This window comes from Dipteris shenzhenensis, chromosome 20, assembly GCF_047967505.1.
Source record: "Dipteris shenzhenensis isolate YYH24624 ecotype China chromosome 20, Dip_SZ_1.0, whole genome shotgun sequence".
Classification (NCBI taxonomy): Eukaryota; Viridiplantae; Streptophyta; class Polypodiopsida; order Gleicheniales; family Dipteridaceae; genus Dipteris; species Dipteris shenzhenensis.
The window spans coordinates 3,378,597-3,405,398 of NC_141615.1; the positions used below are offsets into that span (position 1 = coordinate 3,378,597).

Consider the following 26,802-nt stretch of genomic DNA (forward strand, 5'->3'; position numbering starts at 1 on the left):
TTTTTTTTTTTTTTTTTTTTTAAAAAAAACCCCAAAACAAAACACCTACTGAACAAATGGAAGCAGAAGAAGGAGCTTCCAGGAGGGACCCTGGTGAATCAGGAGTCCGGCCGACCCAGCAGGGATCGCGCCCAGTAGCTCATACGTTATCTGGCAGGATTGCATTACTGGAAGATGCCTTGCAACAGTTGTTAGCACAGCAGTTACAAGCCAATGCAAGGCAATCCGAACTTAGGAGAGCACTTCAGAGTATGTCTGCCAGACCTTCTCGAGAGGAGAAGGGAAAGGCTCCAATGGAACCGGAGTCTAGTGTCCATACGGTCGAGCCTAGGAAGGCTAAAGTGCCAAATATTGCTAATTACAGACCGGAAAAGTATTCTGGTCGGATGAACGACCGTAGCTCCGATGTCATTGAGACCTGGCTACACAAATGGGACGAGGCGTTCGCCATTTGTGAGATCAGAAATGACATCAAAAAGATCCGCGAGGCCACCCATATGTTTAGTGAGGCGGCGGATCGGTGGTGGATTAAACAACAAAAAGACGGTATAGCATCCACTACCTGGGAGGGGTTTAAAAGAGAGTTTAGGAAACACTTCTTACCTCCTGACGAGGCATCCCGAGCTTGGGATCAATATAGGAACCTGCGTCAGAGAAATTTATCAGTGGCAGAGTACACTGATAAGTTTCGAGAGAGTGTAATGAAGGTTGACGAACCCCTGCCTCAATCAATCCAAGTGAAAGATTTCATATTTGGATTGAATGACCGAATAAAAATGGAAGTTCGGGCTAAGTACGCGAACACGCTAGATGATGCAATAGCTATAGCCTTGAACTACGAGGATGCCAAGGGCAGCAAGCCAAGTGGGTTTGCACAGGTCGGAACCCAGTATGGGTATCCGAAGAAATCTGGGTTTAAAAAGAAGTGGACTAGTAAAGGGAGTGGTTCGCAGCCGAGTGGTCAAGCCAAGCAGGCGAGACCGGCTGAAACTCCTAAACCAAGTACCACCATTGGAGTGAAGAGAAAAGTAACTCCAATGGCAGCCCGGGCTTGGTCTAAGTCTCCCTTGAACCCGGAACAAAGGGAAAAAGCGAGGAGAGAAGGCTTATGCTTTGGTTGCCTTCAACCTCATCAGTGGAGAGATTGTCCACGTAATAAAGATCGTCGGATGGCTGAGATGGTGATCTCAGAGTGCGACGTGGAGATGCAGGGAAGTCCCAGAGCGGAAGAGATGCAGATTCAGCTAGCGGGATCTTCTCAGAGATTAGTACCTTGTTTGTTCTGTGTGTCTGTTACTAAGTTAGTGACGAGTGCACCTGATAACATCCTATCTAAGCCCGCAGCAACGGGGTATACAGCCTTCAATGATACGGAGTTAATTAAAATGAAAGGGCAAGTGGCCAGTCATGATGTCATTGTGTTGTTTGACTCAGCGTCAACTCACAATGTGATTAACTCCAAGCTCGTGAAGAGGCTGAAATTAAAGACAAGTCCATCTGACTATGCGTACACAGTCAGGATGGCAGATGGAAGTTCAACTGAAGTATGGGACCAAAGGGTTACCCAGTTGGAGCTTCGGATTCAGGACTATGCTGAGAAGCTTGATTTTGAAATGACTAAGCTTGCTCATGCAGATATAGCCCTGGGAATGGCGTGGCATTCTAGGAAGAATCCAGCCATTGATTGGAAAAAGCACGTATATCAATTCAAGATGAATGATGTGCTTTATGTCTTGCGAGGTGAAAGAGATATACCTCAGGGACCGTTGGTTTCCGTGATGGAAATCAGAAAGGCTCAAGTAGAGTTTTTATACCTTTGCACCGCATCGGTAGAATCGGTGAATGATTCTTCGACTAGCACTGATGTTACGCAAAGTGATGAGATGGCCAAGCTGGCTAATCTTATAACAGAGGAGTTCTCTGAATGCTTTAGGGATGAACTACCTTATGGGTTACCTCCAGAGCGGAAAGTTCAGCATAAGATTGAACTGATCCCGGGGGCAGAGCCTGTAAATAGACCTCCCTATAGAATGAGTTTTACTGAGGAAGCGGAGGTGCGTAGGCAACTGGAAGAATACCTCAAGTTGGGGCAGATTCAACCAAGTTTCTCACCTTTTGCTTCGCCAGTGATATTAAAGAGGAAAAAGGATGATACGTTTCGCCTCTGTATAGATTACAGAGCATTAAATAATATCACTGTCAAGCACAGGTATCCGATGGCTCGGATTGATGATTTGCTAGATGCATTACATGGAGCCGTGATTTTCAGCAAGATAGATCTTTAGTGCGGCTATCATCAGATCCGGATTAGAGCCGAGGATGTGCATAAAACCGCTTTTAGGAGCAGGTTTGGTCATTATGAGTTTTTGGTAATGCCCTTCGGACTTACCAATGCTCCAGCGACCTTCGTCATGCTTATGAACGATTTACTACGTCCGTATATCGGAAAGTTCGTAGTACATTTTATTGACGACATTTTGATATTCAGTAAAAGTCTTACTGAACATCGTGAACACTTAAGGATAGTGTTCAGTACTTTGAGGAAAGCCAGTCTTTATGTGAATAAAAAGAAAACTATACTGTGTATGGTTAGGCTTGAGTATCTAGGGTTCATAATTACTCCACAGGGGGTAGAAATGGATCCGAAGAAAGTGGCTGCGATACTAACTTGGCCAATCCCTCAGAGTCTGACCGCGTTGCGATCATTCTTGGGATTTGTCCAGTTTTATAGAAGGCATATCAAAGGATATTCCGGAATAGTATCGCCATTGACTGATCTGACCTCAGATAAAGTACCTTTTATTTGGGGACAGAATCAACAAGAAAGTTTTAACACCATAAAACAAGCTGTGGTCTCAGGACCGGTGTTAAAGATAGTTGATCCCCAGAAACCGTTGTTCCTAGAAACCGATGCAAGTGGCATTGCGGTAGGAGCAGTCCTCCTTCAAGAGGGAAGGCCAGTAGCCTTCGAAAGCAAGAAGCTTTCTCCCTCTCAAAGGAATTGGCCAACTCATGAATTGGAGTTGTATGCAGTTATCCATGCTTTGAAAACATGGAGGCATTATCTGTATGGTTCAGAGTTTTATGTGGATGTGGATCATGATACTCTGAAACATTTCTGTAAACAGCCTGACTTGAGGGGCCGCCAAGCTAGGTGGGCAGAGCTCATGCAGGAGTTTAATTTAACGATTCGGTACCGAAGAGGAAAAGACAATAAGATAGCTGATGCGTTGTCTCGCATTATGCACAACCTGAGTTTCACGGTATTAGAGAGTGCTCTAATGACCGAGATCAGAGAAACTCAGAAGGTGGACGAGTTTGTCCAGAGCTTATGGCCTAAGGCTCATGTGTTAAAACCCGGGGAAAGTGAAAAGGATGACCTGGCATCCAGAAAAGGCCAAACTTATGCAAGATATACCATAAGGGATGGTATGCTAGTTAGAAATGGCAAGGTTGTAGTACCTGGTCAGAATGATCTCAGGCAGAGAGTCATTCGACAATGCCATGATAGCCCGTGTGCGGGACATCCAGGGGTCGAGAAGACATATGATCTCGTGAAGCGAGATTTTTTTTGGCCAAAGATGAAAAAGCATATTCATGAATATGTGACACGGTGTTTCTCGTGTCAGGTAAGTAAGGCCGAGCGGGTGAAGCCACCCGGACTTTTACAGCCCTTGGAAATACCACTAAGTAAGTGGGAGAGCATTTCCATGGATTTTATTGTAGGGCTACCTGCAACACAAGGAGGCTATAATTCTATCCTTGTGGTGGTTGATCGTCTAACCAAGATGGCTCACTTCATTCCGACTAGAGAGTCTATTAGTGCCCCGCAAGTAGCGGATTTGTTTATTAGACACATATTTCGTCTGCATGGATTGCCTAGATCCATAGTGTCAGACAGAGATGTCAGGTTTACCGGTCACTTTTGGACAGCGGTATTTGAGACACTAAGGACTGAGTTGGGAATGAGTAGTGGGGATCATCCTGAGACGGATGGTCAGACGGAGAGAGTCAACCAGACTTTAGAGGATATGCTGAGAGCATATGTGTCATTGAGGCAACATACATGGGACAAGTGGTTGCCATTGTTGGAGTTTGCCTACAATGATAGGAAACATTCATCTACTGGGTTCAGTCCGTTTGAGCTTAACTATGGTTATAGACCAGCCAATCCAACTATAGTTGGAGTACCTCAGAAAGTGCCTAGTGCCGCGAACTTTGTAGTTCAGATGCGGGAGATGCTAGCACTTGCGAAAGCTAACATCCGCCAGGCTATGGATAGAGCCAAGGTGTATGCGGATGAAAATCGGTCTATAAGAGTATTTGAAGGAGAAAAAGTTTTTCTCAGAATTCCTTCGCACTCGAAGTCGTTGACTTCAGGAGAGTGTGCTAAGTTATCACCTCGATACTGTGGGCCGTGGTTAATTCTAAAGAGAATAGGCAGTGTAGCCTATAAATTAGAATTGCCACAGGGGTGTAAGGTGCACCCGGTTTTTCATGTTTCACGTTTAAAGAAATTTTTACATACTGGTGACTCACTAATCGAAGGTGTGGTTTTGTTTCAGGAGATAGAGGATATTGCAAGGCGCAAACCAACAAGAATCCTGGACCGAGGAACAATGCAAATACGAAATCGGAAGATACCCACGGTGTTGGTTGCATGGCATGGTCAGCCTCTATCCGAAGCTACCTGGGAATCCGTATATCAGTTGCGGAGAGTGTTCCCAGACTTTATCATCGAGGACGCTGATGTCTGAAGAGGGAAGGAATGTTACGCTCTAGCCGAGGTAGCATGACCTCGGAAGAATCAGTCGACATTTTCCTTATAGGATCTATCTTTGTAATATATGTGTTTGCGCTTTATGTAAATGATCGGGAGGGATTAATGTCAAGGTCCTAGGTGAGGGCTGATAGCACCAGACTAGATAGATCTGAGACCAGGGGCCTAGTGCAAAGAATGTGCCTAGGGGCAAGGAATTAAATGCATCCCAAGAGAGGGGTGAAATGTTGCATTAGAAAGGCCCTATATGGATGACATGTGGCATCTAGATCTATCTAGGGAATTGGGGTCTGTCAAGGCTTGTGAGAGAATGGAAGAATGGGATTTACGTGATTTTGATACAGCTCTCTCTCTCATGCTTGAAGCTTTGGCAGTTTGGCTGGGTGGAAACGAAAGGTGCTACTCCCGTGATCTGCAATAGAGGCTAGGACAGAGAATACAGGTTACAACTTGGGTCTTCTTCAGCAGCGTTTGAGAGCTAGATTTCCTACTGCTACCTTTGGGAAGCATTTCTGGCTTTTTGGGATTCACCCACGTAGAAAGGGTTTTGAGTTGTTTTTCAGTTGGGTTTGTTACTGGGCACTTTGGACTAGATTTCCTACTGCTACCTTTGGGAAGCATTTCTGGCTTTTTGGGATTCACCCACACAAAAAGGGGTTTGAGTTGTTTTCATTTGGGTTCGTTAGTGGGCACTTTGGACTCTATGGGAGGATAGAAATCATAGAGTCTTTGGTGATCCTACTTTTTCCACTATCTCTTTTTTCTATCGATCTCTGCAGCAATCTTCCTTTGATTATCTGCAAACTCATTACATAGAGTATAATGTATACTTGTCATATAGTGAGATCTTCTGCTGATGTACTTTTGAGCTCCTCATTCAAGGGAAGCTACTGTGTAATATAAAGCATCAAAATCATCACATATGTATGTATGTATGTGCCTGCGAGATATCCTGCACATATCTAGGTGTCCTCTTTTCAAATCCGATTTTCATAATGCAACCAGCTATGCAGGCCGGTTGTAAAATTACAGCCTTCTTACACAACAATTTTTTCGTTGATTAGGATTGTTGGAGACGACAAATTTACATACAGGTCGAGCTTGACAGACGACTGAGAGAAAAGACTAATCGTCCACACAATACACCAGACAAGGGCCAAGAAAAAAGGCTGGAACCCCCAAAGGAATTTATTACAGCTTCCAACAAAAACTTGGAAAATGATTACAGAGCTTCAGGCATCTTTTCTAGGTTCTAGGCTGAACAAGCCTCAACCAGAATTGGATCATGTGCTGCTCGAAAAATAGTAGCTATGTTTGCCCATCCCTTCCCCTAAAATCCAATACAATTCGTGCCTTTGACCAAGTTCTGGAACATTTTAAACCAAGGGCTACTTCCAAGAGCCACGCCTCCACGAATGTAATGGTAGCCCCTCCTTAAAATAGGGAGAATAAACCACTCTCCAAATCCTACAACATTTAAGTGAAGGAACACAACAAATGCACCCATTAAGTGTTAGCCTTTTGCATGCAAATAGATATTCTAGACTATTCCCATTCTGTCCCTGCCATGCAAATCAATGCAAAAATAAATAAGTACTCTGCTTGATCGCAGTCAACCCCGCTTGACCGTGGTCAGACCATCTTGACCAAGGCCAAGTCACTTTGACTAATGTCTCTAACCGAGGCTACTTAATTCTTTGGTCAAACCTCCTTGACCATGGCCAAGGTTCTTTAAGTGGGGTCAATGCAATGCTCTTGGGCAGAAGTCAAAATATATTTTCTTTATTGACTGCTTGAAATATTACACATTTGGTAACAACTGTTTGTGCAGCGACATTCCGCACTAGTCACACACAAGCACCAGTGCTTCTACTCACATTTTCAGGATCCCAAAACCAAGTCTCTTCTTTTTTACTCAATGGTCCGCCCGGCAACGATGTATAGTAGTCCGCTTTAAGGGACAAACATATCGGACCCAAAATGTTCCCACATAAAGAAACTTCAAGTTCTACTTCTCGCTCGGAGGATCCGCAGTAAGCCATCGGTCCCACATCAGATCATACTTGCAGAGTTTGGGGCCACCCCTCTATAGCGTGATGTAGTCTTCCACGTGATCACAGGGTCAAGGACTTTGGTACCATGACAGCTAGACAACACAGATTGCCATGGATAGCCCTGACTTCATTTATAGCATTGGAGGTGGAGGCGGATCAGAGGAGCTGGTATGCTCGGACATGCAAATGGTTTGTAGGCTTGGGCTACAGATGGATAGGTTGCCACTGTTTCAGTATAGCCTTGAGCTTGAGGCTCCATCCATTATGCTTGCCTGTCAGGAGGTGAACCAAGTCATCAAAGAGGATCTCTTGCAACTCTCCACATTCAGGACCTGGTTAGCACCTACTGAGCTTTCGATGAAACTCAGCTTCAACAAAGATCATTGCTTACGCATCTTAAAGGAGGTGTTCATCGAACCGTCGGGCTACACCCAGATTCATCTCCCACATGCATTGAGGATCTCAATGGCTCAGTTTCGAGTATCTTTACATAGGCTACGGGTTGAGACACAATGACAGAGGTAATCCCACGCGAGAGACGGAACTGCACTTTATGTGATATACAAGAGACCAAGACAAAGGATCACTAATGCCCTGTATGCTATGAGATCCATGGACGGCATCACTGTCTTTTCAGAACTGGTTTCAGCCCACTCAGAGAGTTCCTAGCACATCCAGATCACCCGTTGGTGGCCCAAAGACACAGTAACTTGGGGAAGGTTCTATTAGATGGTCTACTTTTAAGTCAATATTAACTACCTATTAGTTAGTACACATAAAAAAACATGCTCTTCTTCAAGCCTTAAGCACTATATTTTTGCAACATATTTTGCTAGCTTGTAGACCATTCAATCTTCTCCTTATCAACAATGTTATAGAAAAATGCTCAAAATTCCTTCCTTCTACTCTAAGAAAGCAATCAAAACTCTCTACGAAGAACATTCTCAACTACATATTATGCTTTTCCCATACAATATGCTAAGATATGAGACTTGTACACCTTAATAGAAAGTCTCCATATAAAAAGAATTAATGGTTAAGTTTAGGTTTAGGTCTCAAGCAGTGTCATCCGTAGTAGATGAGCTTGGATTAAGGCCATGACAACCCTAAGCTATTATTTGTAAATGCTCATACGAGCAATGAGGAGAGCACATGAGCGGAGGAGAGCACCTGCGCGACCAATCGAGCCCATTCAAAGCACGATCATGGATGCTTCTTCGCTGACTCAAGCTAGGAATAGCATGCAAGAGAGATCAAGAGACAAATCGCTAGATCCGACCCTAAGTAGACACTTACCATTCGAGTGACGATAGCACTTGTCAAACAGGTGGCCACATCACGAAGACTACAGAGGGGGAGTGATGAACCCAGACAGGCCAACTGACAGCAGAGTTCTATCACTGATTTTCTCTTTCAACATCAGCCGTCACTAGATCTTGAGCCATGTCAGACGAGCTCCTCTTGTCTCAGTCATCCAATCGTGTGGGTCCCACAAACAACATACATAGGTCTAGCCATTTAGGTCCAAGTGATCAATTGATAGACAACCATGGGATTCTCCTTGGTGCTTTGCTTCTCCCATTGTGGGTTTCTCTCACAACGATAGTGCGATGTACTACTTTCATTTCTCATAACAAGCATCAGCCTTGGACAAGGGTTTCTATTTCAGTGGCCCCCACCCTTAGGTATCTGGTTTCTTTTCAGTCTCATACATCCTTTTGTCTTTCGTGACTCTCTATCATTCGAAGTAAGCCCTCGGACCCCCATCAAATTATACAAGCATCTCCCAATTGATGCCATCTTTCAGATAGTGACATTCCTCCACAAAGGACATTACCGACGCTAGCATTGGAGTCTTCCACACAACTGGCAAAGAGCGGTGTTGATACAGCATGGTACGCACGGGTATCCACATGGTTTGGTAGTCACAGCATTCAGATGGACAGACTTCCCCCCTTTCAATACAGCATGGATGCACCACCCGAGATGATCCCACTCAATCGTATCATATAGGTTGGACCTCCTCCAATTCCATATGTCTAGGGCTTGGGAGGGAGAGGAGTTCCCCACCAAGATCCAATTCTACCATGACCACTTCCTGAGGGTCTCAGAGCATGGTCTCGTTCTCAGACCTCAGTACCTCGAGGATAGGACAGTCTCACATGCATTGAGGATCGCCATCGGGCAGTTGCGAGTCTCGTCACATCAGCTAAGGATTGAGGCAAGGAGAGCTGCAAGCATACCCAGAGAACAGAGGATCTGCACACTATGCAGAATGGAGGAGGTCGAGACAAAGGAGCACTGTCTATGTGTCTGCCCAATCTACTATGAGATCCGAGGGCAATATCACTGACTCTTTTAGGAGGGGCGTGGCTTACACGGCTGACCAAGTTTGTGTTGGGCTCTATCTGATCAAGATGTGACGACAGAGAGATATACTGATGCGAGAGACTCGAAAGCGATGCCACAGGTCACCAAAATCAACAGAGCACAGACACGGGTTACAGATTTCAGTCAACTGCCGAGGAGGCTAAGGGAGAGGAGCTTGATGAGATGAAAGCATCATGGATTAGTAGTGAGAGTCTCTGCCACGATGCTGCCAGACGAGAGGCACGCAGTTCAGATGCTACACGGAGAGTGACCAGAGCACGCACGATCGAGGTCCGGTCTATTTCAGCCCTCCTCAAATGAGTCCGCCAGAGATGAGGCATCACCCTTGATGTAGCCCATCAGATACAGAGATCACGGAGACCACGCCCTCCACCACATCGACAGACAGCTCCATAGACACAGATACGAGAGCTCCTCACATCCCATCAGAAAGCCACCAGGATACCTAGATATATGGAACCTGGGCGTGTACTTGGAGCGCTAGCTCTGAGCACCTAATACTCTTCTGCTATTTTGCTCAGTAGTTTAGCACTTTAGCTTTCAGCAAGGGCCTTAGGTAAGCCCTTTGCTTCAGCCCATAGCGGCTTGTATGAGTTACATTTTTGGTTTTGTACTTTGTCTCCTAGGCCCGCGGCCTCCTGCAGACGTTAATACATCTCTCTCTCTCTCTCTCTCTCTCTCTCTCTCTCTCTCTCTCTCTCTCACATAATGAAACTCAGGACAGCAATGGACAGGTCTACCCTCATGAGCATGACAGAAACCTTTCACCTTGAAAGGGACAAGAACATACTTGAATGATGACCTCACATTGCTACAACAGGAGCATTGGAGAGAGGGAATGGTGGGTATTATGGCAGCAAGAGATGCAAATAAATGGGCTGTCTACAGAGACGGGAAAGTGATCATTAGAGAGAGAGCAAAATGGGACAGAGCTCGCCCCTCTGCCACGGACAGCGGGTATTTGGTGTTTGTCTTCCTTTTGATTGCCATTTCTTGATTTGAAGCTATTTGCAATGCATTTCTTGTGTTCAGAGTCCTTTTTGGTTCCCACAGGCTCAAGCAAGCACTCAGAAGCAAGGGTGTGCCTGGGAAAGGCCAGAGGACAGTGTTGATGCATGTGAAAGCCTTGAGGCTACTTTGAGCACAATTTGCAATTGGTTTGGATGCTTTGATGCTTTTAGTTGGGTCAAGTCAGAAGTGAATGCCTAAGATTGCCTTGCCAGTTGGATCTTAGTGGTGCACTATGGAATCGATGCCCAAAAGATAGAGTAATTGCAAGAGAAACAGTGCAGGGGTCAGCCCCCTCGTGTAAAGCATTTCCATTCAGAAGATAAATACCAAAAGGGACACCAAGGCATTTGGGGCCAGTGGGTGTCTTTTGTACTGTTTTCATTGAGCAGGGGCATTCTAGCCTCCACACAGTTGTTATTCAGTTTGTTTCTAAATGAATTTAAGTAAAGGAAGTGTCTGGCATGCATTGTGGCTGTATTTGAGGCATTTGACAGTTTAGCAGAGGTTCACTGCCCTTTAGTTTCTTGAAGGCCGGTTTCACGAATCACGTGTGATAGCATCATCAACTACAAACGCTCTAATCCAACCCACTCATTAGCCACTCTAAGAATTAAGATCTACCCCTTAGAAGGCTCCCAGATATAGCCCTGCTGATTCAACTTGGAAGCACTGCCTTTCCAATCTAGTCAATGATGCATATCCTCTAGTAGAACAGGCTCAGCTGCCAGTTTCATGCTAGATCTGGGCTCTAAACTGGAATCAAGAGAATTATTAATGTCCATTTGAAACACCCCAAAATCAACTTTTGGTAAGCCAACCAACTCTAACGTAATTGCTTTTATCCTCATAAATGAATCACACATATGTGTCCCCATACCTCAACACCATGGGATGGCTTGTGTCCCTATTCTTGAAGGAGCTCTCCTAAAGTTAATATGTTTGGTCTAGCCTATGGGTTGGAACTTGGCTGCTGCAAAAAGTTATGAAGACTCTTTGGATCAGTGCACTAATCATATTCTTTGTACTTCACAAATGGTTAGTCAAACGAAGTACTCCTAGATCTTTGGCGGTTCTAATCCCTATGCTGGAACTAGGTAAGTCCACAAAGGATATACATCTAGATAAGCTGCAAAGCAACTGCAAGAAAAGGTGGAGGGCGTACATAGGCCCTTTTTTAAAGGCATGACCACATTTCTTTTTCAAGAGGAGGAGGATGTTGATTGAGATTGTGTGATTATTCTGTACTCCATTCCTCTGATGCAATTGTGATAATATTCAACCTTCTTTCAGATGACAGACAAGCCCTCTTGTTCCCGGAAGAAAAGGACAGAGTACTCCTGCAGTAAAAATCATGCATCACAAGACAGTTGCAATATCCATGAAGATAAGACGAAATGCATGATTGAGGGAACAATAAAGACAATCATTTTGATTGATAATTTTGGAAGATTTTGAGCAAAGATGATGATGCACATGCTTGAAATCAATTTGGTTTCTGAAGAGGATCCCCACAAGAACAAGTATAGTGCCGGAGCAAAGCAAAGAAAAGTGTGTACGAAAACAAACATTTTCCATGGATTAGACCTAGACAGAGGTATTAACCATTTCTCTGATTAGCTTTCCAGTACCAGGTTGGCTCCCATATAGATAAAATAAGCTTGATAGGCTAGCAGGAAAAACCAACTTGCAAATCTCTTATTAAACTTGAAAATGTGTGGTAAGTCAGCCTTTCAACGACTTGTGCAATATGTTAATTCATCCATTGTTCAGGACAAATTAATGCTCTCATATTTGAATCAGCCTACTTCAAAATCATGACATACAGTTTTCTTCCCAGCCTAAGACCACCCCAAACAAATGTGCTTCCATATTATGGATCTTTCAAGTTCAAGGCAAATAAATTAATAAGGATAATCAAAACTATGCATCTCATGCACCGGCGACCTAAAGCCTGAAAAACACCTGTGTATCACCCCTTGTAGCTGTACAAGACGTCTGGAAAATCCCACATGTGAACCCAGTATAACAGCCACCCTCCGCTGTTTACAGTTTCAACAATTGCAGGGGTACTTTTTTAATCTGTGTAGTCACCTGCTGTTGCATATTATCGCAATGTTTCACAGCTATCTCTCAGTAATTATTAGTGTTAGTTGTTCCCCTAAAAACATTCGGCTCCGAAATTGATCAGAAAACAGTCCATCAATCACCTCTTTAGATCAAACTATGATGTAAGTAGTGCGACGCTGTCCCTTTGAATTATTAACACAGGGACCCCTCTTATATATTGCCCTCCGAAACAGAACCAAGTTTTCTTAGGGTGAAACACAATACATGCTAAGTTGCAAATAACAGCGTTTCTAACATGCTAACTGTGTCACAAAGGCTGCCTTGGGCCAATCAAACACCAAACTGCAGAAGTAATCATATTCTCATGTAGCTGAGGACCAAAAACAAACATCCTCACCTTCTGTAGCTGCCACAGTACCAGGAAAGTTTTTCGAAGGAGGATCCTGAGTCAAAATTGATAATATCAACGTTATCTCACTTGTAGCTTTTGTGTTATTCAACATACCCATACAGAAACATGCAGCTGGAAAGCCTCTCTCTCTCTCTCTCTCTCTCTCTCTCTCGCAACTGTTAAGAATAACGAAGCAATGTCTTCAGAATGTTCATGCAAAAAGGGGAAGCGAGTTGAGGAGACACAGTCACGTTTGCTAAAAACCTAGGGAGCAAAGCTATATTGATGAAGCAATTTGTTGACCAACCTCACACCAATAAGCGCGAGTGCTCTGTCATCCTGCTCTTCCAACCTAACAGTGGAGGACATTGAGAATGGACGGAAGAAGTCAGCTGATGGAACTAATTTACTTGCACAGGTGTGGGAATGTTGAGGACAGCAAACAAGAGAAACCATCATATAAATAGCCCAATTGAATAAGGCTTCATATAAATTGAATAAACAAGAGAAACCTTCATATAAATAGCCCAATTGGATAAGGCTTCCAAAAGGAACATCAGTCGAAGCGCCTTAATCATGGCCAAGTCTCTCCAACCAAGGTTGGCACATCTTGGTTAACTGAAGTTAACCCTCTTGGCACAAGCCAAGTCTCGTTGACCGAAGTCAACACTCTATGACCGAAGTCAGCGCTTTGGTTCTTTGGTTAACCATAGTTAACCATCTTGGCCTAAGCCAAGTCTTCCTAACCAGGGTTAGGCTTACTTAACCGGAGTTAAGTATCTTTGACCAAAGTCAATACTTTGAACAAATAAATATAACTTTTTGAACATAATTAAATAAATGAAGAACTCATTGATTGTCGTCAATAAATGGTCAACTGAAACTTTGACTTTAGAATATTTACAGCTTGGTGACATCCCCTCGGCTTCTATTCAATTGACCTCAACTTAAAAGCTTCCTGGTAAATATCCAAAAGCTATGGACTTGGCATCCAATGCCAAATAGTTTTTGAACTTTACAAGATACCTGTAAAATTCCTTGCCCTGAGAGCCTTTACGTACAGTATGATACACAATTTGTTTTGGCTAAAGGACCTCCTCCAGCTCATCCACTTCTGGTCGATCCTCTATTACTAGCTCTGTAGGCTCAGATCCCTGAATTTTTTTTAGAAGACTCACATGAAAGGCATTGTGAATCCTCCAATGCTCTAGCAGTGCCAACCTGTATGCAACCTCATTAATCTCTTCAGTAACCCTGAAAGGGCCATACTATCTGGGAGAGAACTTTGCATACACCTTTTGCTTGCCCTTTAACTTGCGGAGCCTAGCTTTCTCGGACTTCAAAAGCACCCAATCCCCTTTTTTGAGATCTAAATGTCTCCTATGCTTATTGCAGCTGCAAATATTTCATCTTTGGTCCTTAGGATAGGTGGCAAAATCACCTTCCCATAGATGACCTCAAAGGGGACTTTCCTTGTGGAGCTGTGAACTATATTATTATATACAAACTCCACCAGTCGTAGGTTCTTTTCCCAGTCTGAACTTTGGTCATCCACATAGCATTTCAATAAATCTAACACTGTAGAATTTGCTATCTCACTTTAACCATCTGTCTGGTATGGAAAGAAGAAGAAGAAATAAGATTCGTCCCCATATTATCAAATAGAGCTCTCCACAATAGTCTGGTCATTCTAGGATCACAGTCATTGACAATGGACTTGGTCATACCATGGTGATTAAAGATTTGTGCCATGAAAAGTTTAGCCATATGATCTGCCTTTATAGTTTTGTGTACCGGGATGAAATGAGGTTGCTTGCTAATCTATCAATGATAGTCCAAATCCCATCATTCCCTGACTTTGACCTTGGCAAATCAAAAATGAAGTCCATTGCGATACTTTCCCATGGTGCCTGAGGCACGGGAAGAGGCATAGGTAGGCCAGGCTCCTTCCGTCTGTCATATTTAACCTTCTGACTCTCTAACAAACTGATGTATATCTTTCCGCATCGCTGGCCAAAAGAAATACCTCTCTAGTGCTTGAGTTGTTGCTGTAATTCCTCTATGCCCAGCATAGGGAGATACATAACATTCCTCCAAAATCTTTTTTCTCATCTCCTGGGTGATGCATAAGCAGTCATCTTTCATTAGATACCCATCTTTCAAAGAATAGTTACTAATGGAATGCCCCTCTTGCACTTGCTGTAAAATCTCACCATAATCTACATCATTAGCGTATTGCTCCCTCATATCTTCCAGATCCCTATGATAAGCAATAGTTACACTATTCACCTGGGGTTTCGAGACAAGGCATTTGCCACTCTATTCTGAGCTGCCGGAGTATGGACAATCTGAAAATGATACATTGACAGCATGTTTGTCCATTTCATGTGCTTCTCAAAGAGCTTAGTCTGAGTCAAGAAATATCTCACACTTTGGTGATCAATCTATTACAGTGGCTACCTCATCATGTGAAGCTGAGTACAAGGCAGCTTTCACAGCGACAGTTGAATGTGTCTCGCTGCGACGTCTATTTGCTGATCTTCATCTGTCTTTGGAGGGTCCTTCTCCAATTCTCACTGATAGTTAGAGTGCCATTGCAGTGGCAAAGAATCTAGTGTTTCATGCTCGCACGAAGCACATTGAGGTTCACTATCACTACGTTAGAGAGAAGTTGCAAGCAGGAGAGATCAGTATGATCTTTGTGTCCACACATGACAACGTTGCAGATATTTTCACCAAAGCACTACCACGTGAAAAGTTTGAGGCATTTCGCAGTGCCCTGAACTTATATCCGTTTGGTGATTGATCAGCCTTGTACATGACATTGGCACTGCAGGGGGGTGTTAGAATTATAGATATAATTCAGCAGTGACCAATGTATTTTAATAAGCTAGTTAGGGGCACTTTTCCCTCTTTAAGAGGTTTTTTCCCCTAACCGCAGTTAGTTCACTAACTATGGTTAGTGACTACTAAGGTTTTGTCACTAGGACAAAACCTTATCTCTCACTCTTTCAGTTGTACTCTCACACTCTTCTATTGCAACCAAGCTATCAAGCTTTCAGCTCTCAAGCTCACTCTCTTGCTCTCTCTCTCTCTCCAAGACTTTCAGGGGGCGGGTGGTACGGGTGACTACATGTTCAGGGGGGGGGGGGATTGAGGGGGGGGGGGGGCGCGAAGGCGGGGGGCGGCCCCGATGGAGGGTCCAGCGAGACCTCCTTAGCGGTGGCTCCAAGCTCCTGCTGCGAAGGGACTTGGGCGCTCTGCTCTGTTGGCGCCTATGGCTCACTCGGGAGATCGAAGAAGGTCTCCTCCTCTCGTTCCATAGGGGCAACCTCTGCTAGCTTCTCTTGAGGCTAGGGGATCGCCGATCGGGCTCTCTCTCGCTCTCTAACCCTAGCCCGATACCTGCGACGCTTGAGCGCTGCCTTGCTAGGCTTCTTGTGTTCAACCTTGGTCCAAGTTCCTTGAGAGGGCTCGACCCAAGGTGTTTGCGAGTGCTGCTGATGACGATATGACTGCCTGGTACGATGCTGAAGAGCCCTCTATTCCGGCCTGAGCTGAGAGGGAGCCTCCTGCTCCTGCCTAGGCTGAGGAGGATCCCTACCCTGGCCTCTCATGGAGTCCCGAGCTAAGTGTCCCATCTGTCTGCATCAGAGGCACTGGTATGGAAGCCCAGAGACCTCAACTCTTGGACGTAGTTCGCCTCCATCCAAGGTCTGCAGAAGGATTTCCTCAGGAAGCATCTTGGGGGAGTCCACAACCACTCCGAGCCTGGGGACCCCATCATTTGCGACCACTGTGGCTACTGAGGGAGGAGGAGACTCCAACACTGTACCAAAACATCCTCTGATAGACTGGAGAAGCGAGGTATGTGGTGAGTCGTGTCCATGTTCGCCACCGTGAAGCCAAGACCAGATGTGAGGACCAAGAAAGATAGGGCTTTGCTTTACAAGTGACAAGGTGGTCTCTAGAGAGCTGAGCTGGAGAAGGAAGACCCCCCTCCCATAGATGGTGACCTCTTGGATGTGGTCATCCCCTAGGGCTAAAATCGCCTGAGGCCAATCCCGAATCTGTTGCCTCGAGGGGGTGAGCCCAACAATCCGGACTACCAAGGCCCTGTCTTGAAGAGCCTCCACTGCACTTTAAACCTGTTGCTTATCCTCTGGCGAGAGCAAAACCTTAATAGTATTGGGAGTCGAATGTGCTCCCATTTGAGCCCCTCTTGCTAGACCAAGGGTCACGGTCAAGGTTGATCTTCATAAAAAAGCAATTAGCCCGCTGCTGTGTGAAAAGGAAGGCAGAACAAAGGGATACCCTCCACTATAGCTGATGGGTCACAGCAAAGTGAAACAAGAGTTTTCACCGTGTATGCAACTGATGCACTCCGCCTTTTCTTTCCTGAGAAGAATACCTCAACAAGAGGTGTATTGCAATCACAACTCGTGCCAGTGTGCATATTTTTGCCCACAGGGGGAAAATGTTGCTGCAATTTCTGCAAGGTGATCAGCCTTGGGTTCTTATGATGCCTTTTGGATTGAAAAATGCCTCAGCTACTTTTAATAGAATGATGGTTCGTATCTTCCGACCTTATAGACAGTTCATAGGAACCTTCTTCGATGACATCATTGTTTTCTCTGAGTTCGAGGCAGAGCACAAGAAACATCTTGCTACAATTTTCTGAGAGCTGCAACATCATCAACTCTATGCAAATAGCAAGAATAGTGAATTCTTTCTAGAAGAGATCCATTATAATATCCAAAAATAGGATACGGACGGATCGGGCAAAGATCCAAGCCATTCAGGAATGCCCAAACCTCAAGACTATGCATGAAGTCCATAGTGTCCTAGGCTTGTGTTCTTACTACAAAAGATTTATCAGGCATTTTGTGGATATAGCCGCTCCAATTCACGATCTTACCAAGCAAAGTACAGCTTTCAGATGGGGTATTTTACAGATAAAAGCATTCAAAGAGAAGCTAACCACAGAGCCAATTTTGATAATTGCAGATTTGTATAAGGCATTTTGATGTAGATTGTGATGCCTGTGGGGAGTGTGTTGGGGGTGCATTGCATCAGAATGGTCATGTAGTGGCCTATGAGAGCAAGAGACTTTCGGGATGCAGAATGATATTTTGGAATCTATGAGAAAGAGTTGTTGGGAGTAATTCATTCCATCCATACATGGAAGCATTATCTTTTGGGTGCAGACTTTATGGTGATTGTTTCTTGCTAAGCCAGGAAATGCAAGATTTACCCAAAAAGAAACAATTGCCACTAGTGGACTGCCTAGTGTCATAATCACCAGCCCAATCTGAATCACTGTAGGCATGCATCTGCAAGTCACCCCCCTGGGAAATAACAAGCCAACAGACTTCGTGCCCTGCAAATAACGAAAGATGCGCTTAACTGCCTGCCAATGCATAGTTTTTGGGCTGTGCATATACTTGCTCACCTGAGATACTGCAAACTGAATATCAAGTCTAGTGTTGCAGAGATATATGAGGCATCCAACAGCCTGACTGTAAGATGTGGCATCGACTGATTCTCCTGCATCATGCATTGTGAGTTTCAGCCCCGGCTCCATGGGAGTGGCTATGGGCTTACAATCATGCATGTTAAATCTGTCCAAGAGTTTCTGCACATACTTGGACTGAGACATAACAGTGCCACGTCTCTCTTGAGAGAACTGGATCCCCAAATAAAAGTGAAGCAGCCCCAAATCTGACATGTCAAAGGTGGTCTGCAAATCAGCTTTGAAATCTGCAATATTATCTTCATTGGACCCTGTGAGCAATAAGTCATCGACATAAAGAAGGATGACTAAAATTTCCCCCCCATCCAGCTTGATGTAAAGGGTGCTCTCAGTAGGACTATTGTGCAGCCCCTTGCTGATGAATCTTTGCATACCATGCACGAGGGGCCTGTTTCAGCCCATACAAAGCTTTGTTTAGCTTGCATACCTGAAGTGCATTTGCTGTAATTTCAAAGCCTAGAGGTTGTTTCACATAAATCTCTTCCAGCAAGTCTCCATTTAAGAAGGCTGTTTTTATGTCCAACTGATGAACATTCCACTCAAAATGTGCAGCCATTGCAATAACAGATCGGATGGTGGTCATCCGGGATGTAGGAGCAAAAGTCTCCTCATAATCTATGCCCTTTTTCTGAGCATAGCCTTTAGCAACCCGCCTTGCCTTGTATCTGTCAATGGAGCCATAAGGCTTCCGTTTCACCTTGAAAACCCATCGTGTGCCAATGGCATGTTTACTTGGTGGCAAGTCTACAACATCCCAAGTCCGATTTTTCTTAATGGACTGCAACTCATCGTGCATGGCATTCATCCAATGCACATTGTCCTTTGCTTCTTCGAATGTTGTAGGCTCCTCCTCATCGAGAAGAGTACCTGCATATGCTGATTCCACTGAATTAGCACCTTCCATGTGCCTTGCTGCACTGCGAGTCCTGCCAGGTAATGGAGCATCAATCTTACTCTCTCTGAGAGCCTGTAACAGCCAGTTTGGGACTGTTTTTGCTGCATGTATGTCTGCAATTTCTTGCTGAACCACCTGTTCCACTGCCTGTGGAGGTGGCAAGACATCTTGTGGCTGAACTGGAGCATCGGGAGGTGGCTGTAAATTCTGATTTGCATCAGAAATATCAGCAGGGAAATCCAAAGCAATGGGTAGTAACCCCTCAAAAACATCCTCTGAAGAAGAAGGCATATGAAATTCAGCCTGAGTGTGAGCTGAATTTTCTGCAAATATCACATCTCTACTAACAATGATCTTGCGTGTAGCAGGATTGTAGAGACGGTACCCCTTGCTTTCTGCACTGTACCCAACAAATATGCACTTAATTGCCTTATCTGACAACTTGTGCCTAAATTCAATTGGCACATGAGCATATGCAAGGCATCCAAAGACTCGGAAATGATCCACTGAAGGCTTTCTCCCATTCCATTTTCAAAGCCTTAGTGGGAGCCCGATTTAAAATGTAGTTGGCACACATCAAACCTTCAAGCCAGAATTTGTGAGGCATATGTTTGCTTTTCAGCATACATCTGTCCATCTCCATAAGAGTTCTATTTTTCCTCTCAGCTTTGCCATTTTGCTGAGGGATCAGCCTCACTGTGAGCTGATGCACAATACCCTTGCCTTTCAAAAAAGCATCAAAATCTACAGACAAGTATTCCCCACCTCTATCTGTGCGCAATGTCTGTATCTTGAGTCCGGTTTCATTTTCAACCATGGCTGAAAAGTGTTTAAACACCATGAACACTTCTGATTTGCGCTTCAGCCCAAAGACCCAAGTGAAATTGGAGTAATCATCAATAAAAGTAACAAAGTAGAGATGACCACCCAATGATGGAGTCCTCATGGGACCACAGACATCACTGTGTATAAGCTGTAATTTGCGTACAGCTTTAACTGAACCATCCTTTTTGAAGGGGAATCTATGCATCTTGCCTAAAATGCAACCTTCACAGGCATGTGGAGGAGGTATCTCAAGAGGTGGCAATGCATCAACCATAGAGTGCTTCTGAAGTGTCATCAAGCTGTCGTAATGCATGTGGCCATATCAGGCATGCCATAATTCTGCATTCTGCATGGCAGCAGTAGGAGTAGAAACTACAAGAGCATGGGCTGCTCTTTTCTCAAAAAGATCAAGCTGACCACGCAGCAGAGTACCAGATAATCTCAAGGCATAATCACTTTTCCTGTCTCAGACAGCACATTTGTCATCCTCAAAGATGACCTGAAATCCAGCCTTGTTAAGAGTGGAAACTGAAAGAAGATTCTTGGTAATACCAGGCACATATAAGACATCTGAAAGTCTGAAAACTGAGCCATCAATGGCAGTAAGCTCAACTTCTCCTGTGCCACGTACTGAATATGACGAGTTATTGGCACAAGTGACTTTCTTACCAACGGGAGGTGGATGCAAGGAAGTAAAGAGACACTTTCTAGAAGTGATATGCTTGGATGCACCGCTGTCAAAATACCAAGTGTTCAGTGTTTCATTGACACTGAAAGCAGATGCATCCGCAGAAGAGTCATAACTGCAAGTCAAAAATGCATATGTATCATCATTACAAGTGGCTGTACTATCCCGAGCATCTGGAACAGCCAGCCTAGAATCTGAAATGCAGGATAAAAAGGCATAATCCTGTCCAACAAAGTTGGCTGCAGCATCCCCACTATCAGACGCATGAGGAGCTGAATCTGAAACAGCCATACCGGAGCTGTTTTTCTTCTCTTTTGCAAGCCTTTTCCTGCATTCTGCAATGTGATGACCTGGCTTTTTGCAGTGATGACAAAAACCCTTCTTTTTGGGCTTACTTGCATCATTTCTAGCCTTTTGTGAAGGCTGTCCTGACCCACTGGAAGGCTGATTTACTGATGTCTTTGCCTGTCCCTTTGTTTTTTACTTGAACTTTGAGAGCATAGCTTGTTCACCTGCACGTGAAGCCAAGTTTTTCCTGGTCTGCTCTTCCTGAAGCATAAGTCCTATCAACTCATGAAAAGTGAGAGGATTTGCACCCCCCCTGAATGATAAGTTCAGGAACCAATAATTTGTCATGGTATACTCCAGTTAAAGTTTGCATTAAAGAAGACAAGATCATTGGCCCTTTGTGCTTTGAGACGGTTCCTCTTCTTTGTATGGATGTGGGCAAAGCTGCTCCACAAGCGCTCACTAGAAGAGGAACTACAACCAAGGCCTTAATTGGAATGGCAAGCAATTGCAGCTCAAGTGACTCAGTTCCATAATCCTCCCACCATGTAACAGCCCCAACTCAAAATCTGAAATTGCAAAACTCATAAGTTTCAAATGTACGTTGCACTTAGAAGTTAGAAGTTATTACTATGTGTAATAAATTATGTACTACTAAAATCTGAAAATTGGAATGAGTTAAGATTACATGTCATGCTGTGCATCTGGCCATCGAAACATGCCCTCCTTATTGTAACAATTGGCAAGCTAGAACTTCATTGTCTGCCTAGCATCCGAAGTTGGCACCATCCTATGAAGAATGACGTTCCAACCACAGACCACCTCTGCAACACTGTGCTCTGGACGTGCGTTGTGTTGAAACTACAGGTCCAACACAAACAAAGCCGCACAAATGGGAGAGTAGTATTGGTTTCACCTACTCACGGCCAACTTTTCCAAGTCTCTCCACCTTTGAGGATCTTTCTTTGGTGTTTTCCATCATGCGATCCATCTCCTCATATACCTTACAAACAATAAAAGGCATATCTCCATCAACCTTTTTCAGCAACTTCACAAATCCCTTATACAAAGCAATGAGGTGTGTGATGCATCACCCCAAAAATCATTGCTGCCTATACACAAGTCACAGCAATATATCCCAAGGGCCTACTTAGTAGTGGGACTTGCATTCCATTGTGGGCTTGGCACAACGTGTTTGAGTGTAGTCTCATTTGAACAAGTGTTCAAAGCATCAAAAAATTGTATGCAAACCTTGTCTCTACATACATCAAAAGCTCCTTCCTTGCAAACTTGCGGTACAACGAAAGAGAAAAATGATGGCATATGATAAGTCCAACCATATCTCTCTTACTTTCAATAACATTCTTCATCCAATCCAATTTGCCAATGTCTTTCAATAAATTATTTAAACAATGTGCAGCACAAGCACTCCACGGAATATGACGATATCTCTAATCCAATAATGAACTTGGTGCCTTGTTGGTATTTTCACCATCTAAAACAAGCTGTACAACATTGGATGAACCCACATATTCCATTGCATCTACCCCCACTTGCACCGAAACATTCGTTGTTGTTTGCTGCACTCCACACTCTATGGAGTGTATAGATCATAGTTACCAGGGAACGGGAATGTTCCGAAAATTCAGGGTGTCGGAACGGGAATATTTCGAGACGAGGGAACGCGAGAAAAGGAATCGAGACGCCACGTCATACACAACACATCATCATATGACATAAAACTATGTTAGAAAATCAAAGAAACTAACATTTTACAGCTTTAAACTTTCTACATAAGTTCTAAAATACCCATTTGAAACTTTCAAAGTGTTTTTTTTTTTTTTTTTTTGGGGGGGGGGCCATTCCGGGGCCATTCCCGGTCTACTTCTTGGAACGGCGTTTCAGATGTTCCGGATGTCGGAACGCCGTTCCTTGGTAACTATGATGTAGATCCTCTATAATATGCCTGAATGCCCTAAAGTAATTGACTTCCCGCATCACTTCAACCATCTGCAACAAAAGTCACCCCATACTTACGTCATTTCTCCTTCACATGTTGAATGGCTTCATTAATTGCCATCGCCTCATCATCTAGAAGCTTTTCCTCACTTGGGAGGGGTAAATGTGGCCCAAATGCTGTAATTCTAGACACCATCTCCGTGAAATAAGCAGATCACACTAGCAAAACTAATCCCATTTGAGTAAAAAAGAGGGGCTACAGTTGCATCTACCTGTGCCTTCGTGTGCCATGTAGTGTAAAGGGTACTTTGCCTACATGCACGTGAGAGGTGAATGAGATGCAGCAGGAGCTGTAGCTTCAAGAACATGTGCACTCATAGAAAAAGAAACTGTAGTAGTAGCAAACTCCAAAATGTAGTAGTGGCCCTCTTCGAGGGAGATAATGTTGTGACCTCTCGTTGCATCTTTTCTTTCTCTTTGTGCGGCATGCATATTGTAATCTTCTCTCCTTCTATGCCAAGAAGATGTCACTTCACACTAGTACGGCTCCTGCCTCATTTCAATCCACACCACCTACACGATACGGATAGGACAGCGGCTCTAGATGGAGGCATCAACGAACACCTTTGAGAGAGAGACACTGGACCGAGCAACATGTGCCCAAAAGGCCAGATCTCGATTCTAGACACAACTATGGTCTAGTCTTCGACAACGGAAGATGTCGTATTTCTTCTAATTGGTTGCCCACGAGGCTTCACCCATAGGCCCTTGGCTAAAGCAGATGCGATTGGATGGGCACTGCTACCATGTCATTGACACATCCCCAGCACTCCTGAAAACCTCTGATCTGCAAGCAAACACAAGAACACACCAACATGAGGAAACTGAGCAGGCTGCTCACCACCCAACCATGACATCTACGAGATGTGATCCCGAATCATGAGATGTCCCCTGCGAGCCACAAGCTGAGCTACTGGCACGAACTCCCAACCAGATCCTAACCAACCTGGTGTCCCATACCACCAGGTGACGCTGTGAAGCATGGGATCTGCTACTGGGCCTTGGGCTACGCTATGATGCAGGCGCGCGTCCGCGACTCAATCCAAGATCAGACCTAGCACCTGGGAACGAAACTTGCTCCCGTCGGCTCCCTGAGAACTGAACCTCTGGGCCCCTTATATAGACTCGGGCCCCAAGCGCCAAAAATAGCGAAGACCTCAAACTGGTTCGTACCCTTGCCACTCAACCCAAGAATCAAGCCTGCCTAGCTCTAAGCCTCCCCAGGCTACCTGAGCTAGTCTTGTGTACCCAATACACGTCGGATACCAATCCGTGCACATGACAGTCATGGATGGAGTTTGGGTGACGATCCCACACTGCCTACGGAATTGCCCTAGCACCTAGAGGATCTAGCTAGGATCCCTTCAGCTTGTGACCCAAATGCAAAGTATTCAACGAGATTTCACCTAGAGCATGGCGGCCTGGTTGATAGAGGAGGGGCATGACTTCCATATCGATGAGGTTTCCCCACCATACAGGATACATGGACAGAGCATCCACCGTATCGAGTTGCATGAGGTGACCCCACCCGCTTGGCATCATTATCTTTCTTCTCCACATGACAGCATGTGGAAGACCGTGGCCAGCATCATGGTGTGGAACATCTGGGTTGCACAATACAACCTAGTGAAGTGTGAGCACTGTGTTCCACCCGTGGCCACTCTGGTCGCTATATAGCAGGATATCATCTACACCTTGCGCACCACTTGGGAGAGTGGGTCATTGGAAAGCCCCCACTAGTGATTAGAATAGGAAATTCCTCGACATCTGATTCTAGAGCGACTGTCAAAAGTCAGGAGCAGTTCTACAAGGCATTGCCTGCAGGCACTTTTTACATGTTCAAGCTGCGAGAAATTCGATGATTGTATAGTCCTCCTCCCTAGTTGTTAGAGCTAGGTTCTCTAGAAACAGGTTGATCTTCTTTCAACCAGGAAGTTCCTTTTTTCTATACAAAAACCCATCAGCCTTGATAAGATGAGCTCCAATCTATCCATTAGCTATATACCATCTGTGCACGTAAATGATCACCACAAAAGGGCCTGTCTTTGAATTTTATTTCTTGCCTGGAGTGACCATCCCTCAATTCACTACGCCTCACATGGGCTCAGCTCTATATCCAAAATTGTACTCCACAAAATAGGAGAGACTACTCCCTTCAGACCCTCTTGATTCCACGCCAAATAAACAAGGTGAATTATAGTCAATCATTCATAAGGCCTGCCCAAAATCCAAAAAGAGAAAAATGGAATTCATTCATGTGTCTGCCCGAGATGGTGCGCAAAAAAGGGGGTCGGTAGTCTCCACTGGGGTAAGGACCAAACTCTGTGGAGGAACGTCACCGTCTGAAAGATAGCATCAACCTGGAGAGGGGTCATGGTGAACTCTGCCTGTATAATCTGATGAGGGACTGAGGGTTTACTCCGAATCATCCTGGATCCCATGGTCACGTGTAGTCTCTCAAATCTCTTCCACTCCGTCGCTGAAATATCACTCCCCCAAAAAGATGATGCGTACATGGCAGTCGGTCTCACCAGCGTGTCAAAGAGCCAGCCCTTCGTCGGGGGGTCCTGAAAGTGTGCCTGGAAGCATCGCCTCTCTAGTCGGGCCAGAGCCCCCCGTCCTCGTGTGAGTTGTGCCGTACCCGCATGGAACATCGTGAAACCTGGTCCAATGAACACTATCCCCAAATATGTGTAGGACTACACTATCTCCACAAGCTCGCCACGGTATGTGAAACTATGGTGACGGGACACTGCTCGCAAGGTGTTGAAGTTCATAACCTTGGTCTCTCCAAGGCTAACTGTCAAGTCTCTCTCCCTACAGAACATCTCCAAAGCCTCTAGATGTTTATGCAGCCCCTCTGCTGAGGATGATATGAGGACTATGTCATCGGCATACATCAGTATCGAGAGCGTGGGACAATTTTAAATGCCTTAAGAAAATCTGCGAAGCAAGTGTAGACTTTCTAATGCCTCGACTTCGCCTCCTCAATAATAGCCCTCAGGGTGAAAATGTGATCCAAGGTGGAGTGATGTCTCCGGATCCTGCCTGCCCAAGTGCCCGCTGTCCGTGACCCTCTGTGTGGCTGCTGATCTCCCTCTCTAGTACCGACCTAGCAAAAGTGTGGCCAATCATAAGAGTACGGTAGTTCCAAGTGTCCATGGGATCACCTACCTTGTGTATCGGAACTATGGTGGTGGTGCTCCAGGTAGGTGGGAAGCCATGGCATACGACATGGTTGAACAGTTGTGCTAATATCGGAACATGCCCACCTATTTGTTCCCAATACGTGCATTGAAGTCACCAAGGAGTAGAGTGTCCCCGTGTCTGGAGAACTCCGTGATATCATCATGAATAGTCTCATATGAGTTGTGCCCCTCAGTGGTGACCTCTCGCGAATAGGATGATGTGTCTAGGGTAAAGTAACATACTGCAATGAAGGTCAGTTGTGTGTCTAGTAACTGGACCCAAATCCACGTGTTGTGCATGCTCCTCCCTCCATATTGTAGAGAGGAGTGGCCTCAGATGTGATATGAAGAGAACAGCCACACCTCCGAATCCTCGTACCCCACTATCTCTCCTCAGTTCCCTCCTATGGGCACACTCCGATGTGTATCCTGTCACTGTGGGTAGCCCTCTCTCTGGGCTCTCATGTGTCTCAATGTAGAAGATCACATCTTTGTTATGGTGTGTCTCCAAGAACTCCCCTGGGTCAGACCATAGGGTGCCATTACAATTCCACACTGCCATTCTCAATTTGTTTTGCATACTCACCCCATCATTCAGACACCGTCATGTGCTGTCCCCTTCTCCTGCTGCATCTCGTACTTCTTTTTCTACCCTCTCTCGAATGATCACCC

At 44.9% G+C, this 26,802-nt stretch overlaps 1 protein-coding gene across 2 annotated transcripts in view; it reads right to left on the bottom strand.

Annotated features, from left to right (window-relative positions):
• Positions 1-26,802, bottom strand: part of LOC147889138 (uncharacterized) — a 74,911-nt gene that overhangs the window by 32,241 nt on the left and 15,868 nt on the right. For both annotated transcript variants that reach the window (XM_087391699.1, XM_087391698.1), the window contains exon 3: positions 12,701-12,746. In XM_087391699.1, coding sequence (XP_087247825.1) covers positions 12,701-12,746 — 46 coding nt within the window. The remainder of the gene's footprint in view (positions 1-12,700; positions 12,747-26,802) is intronic.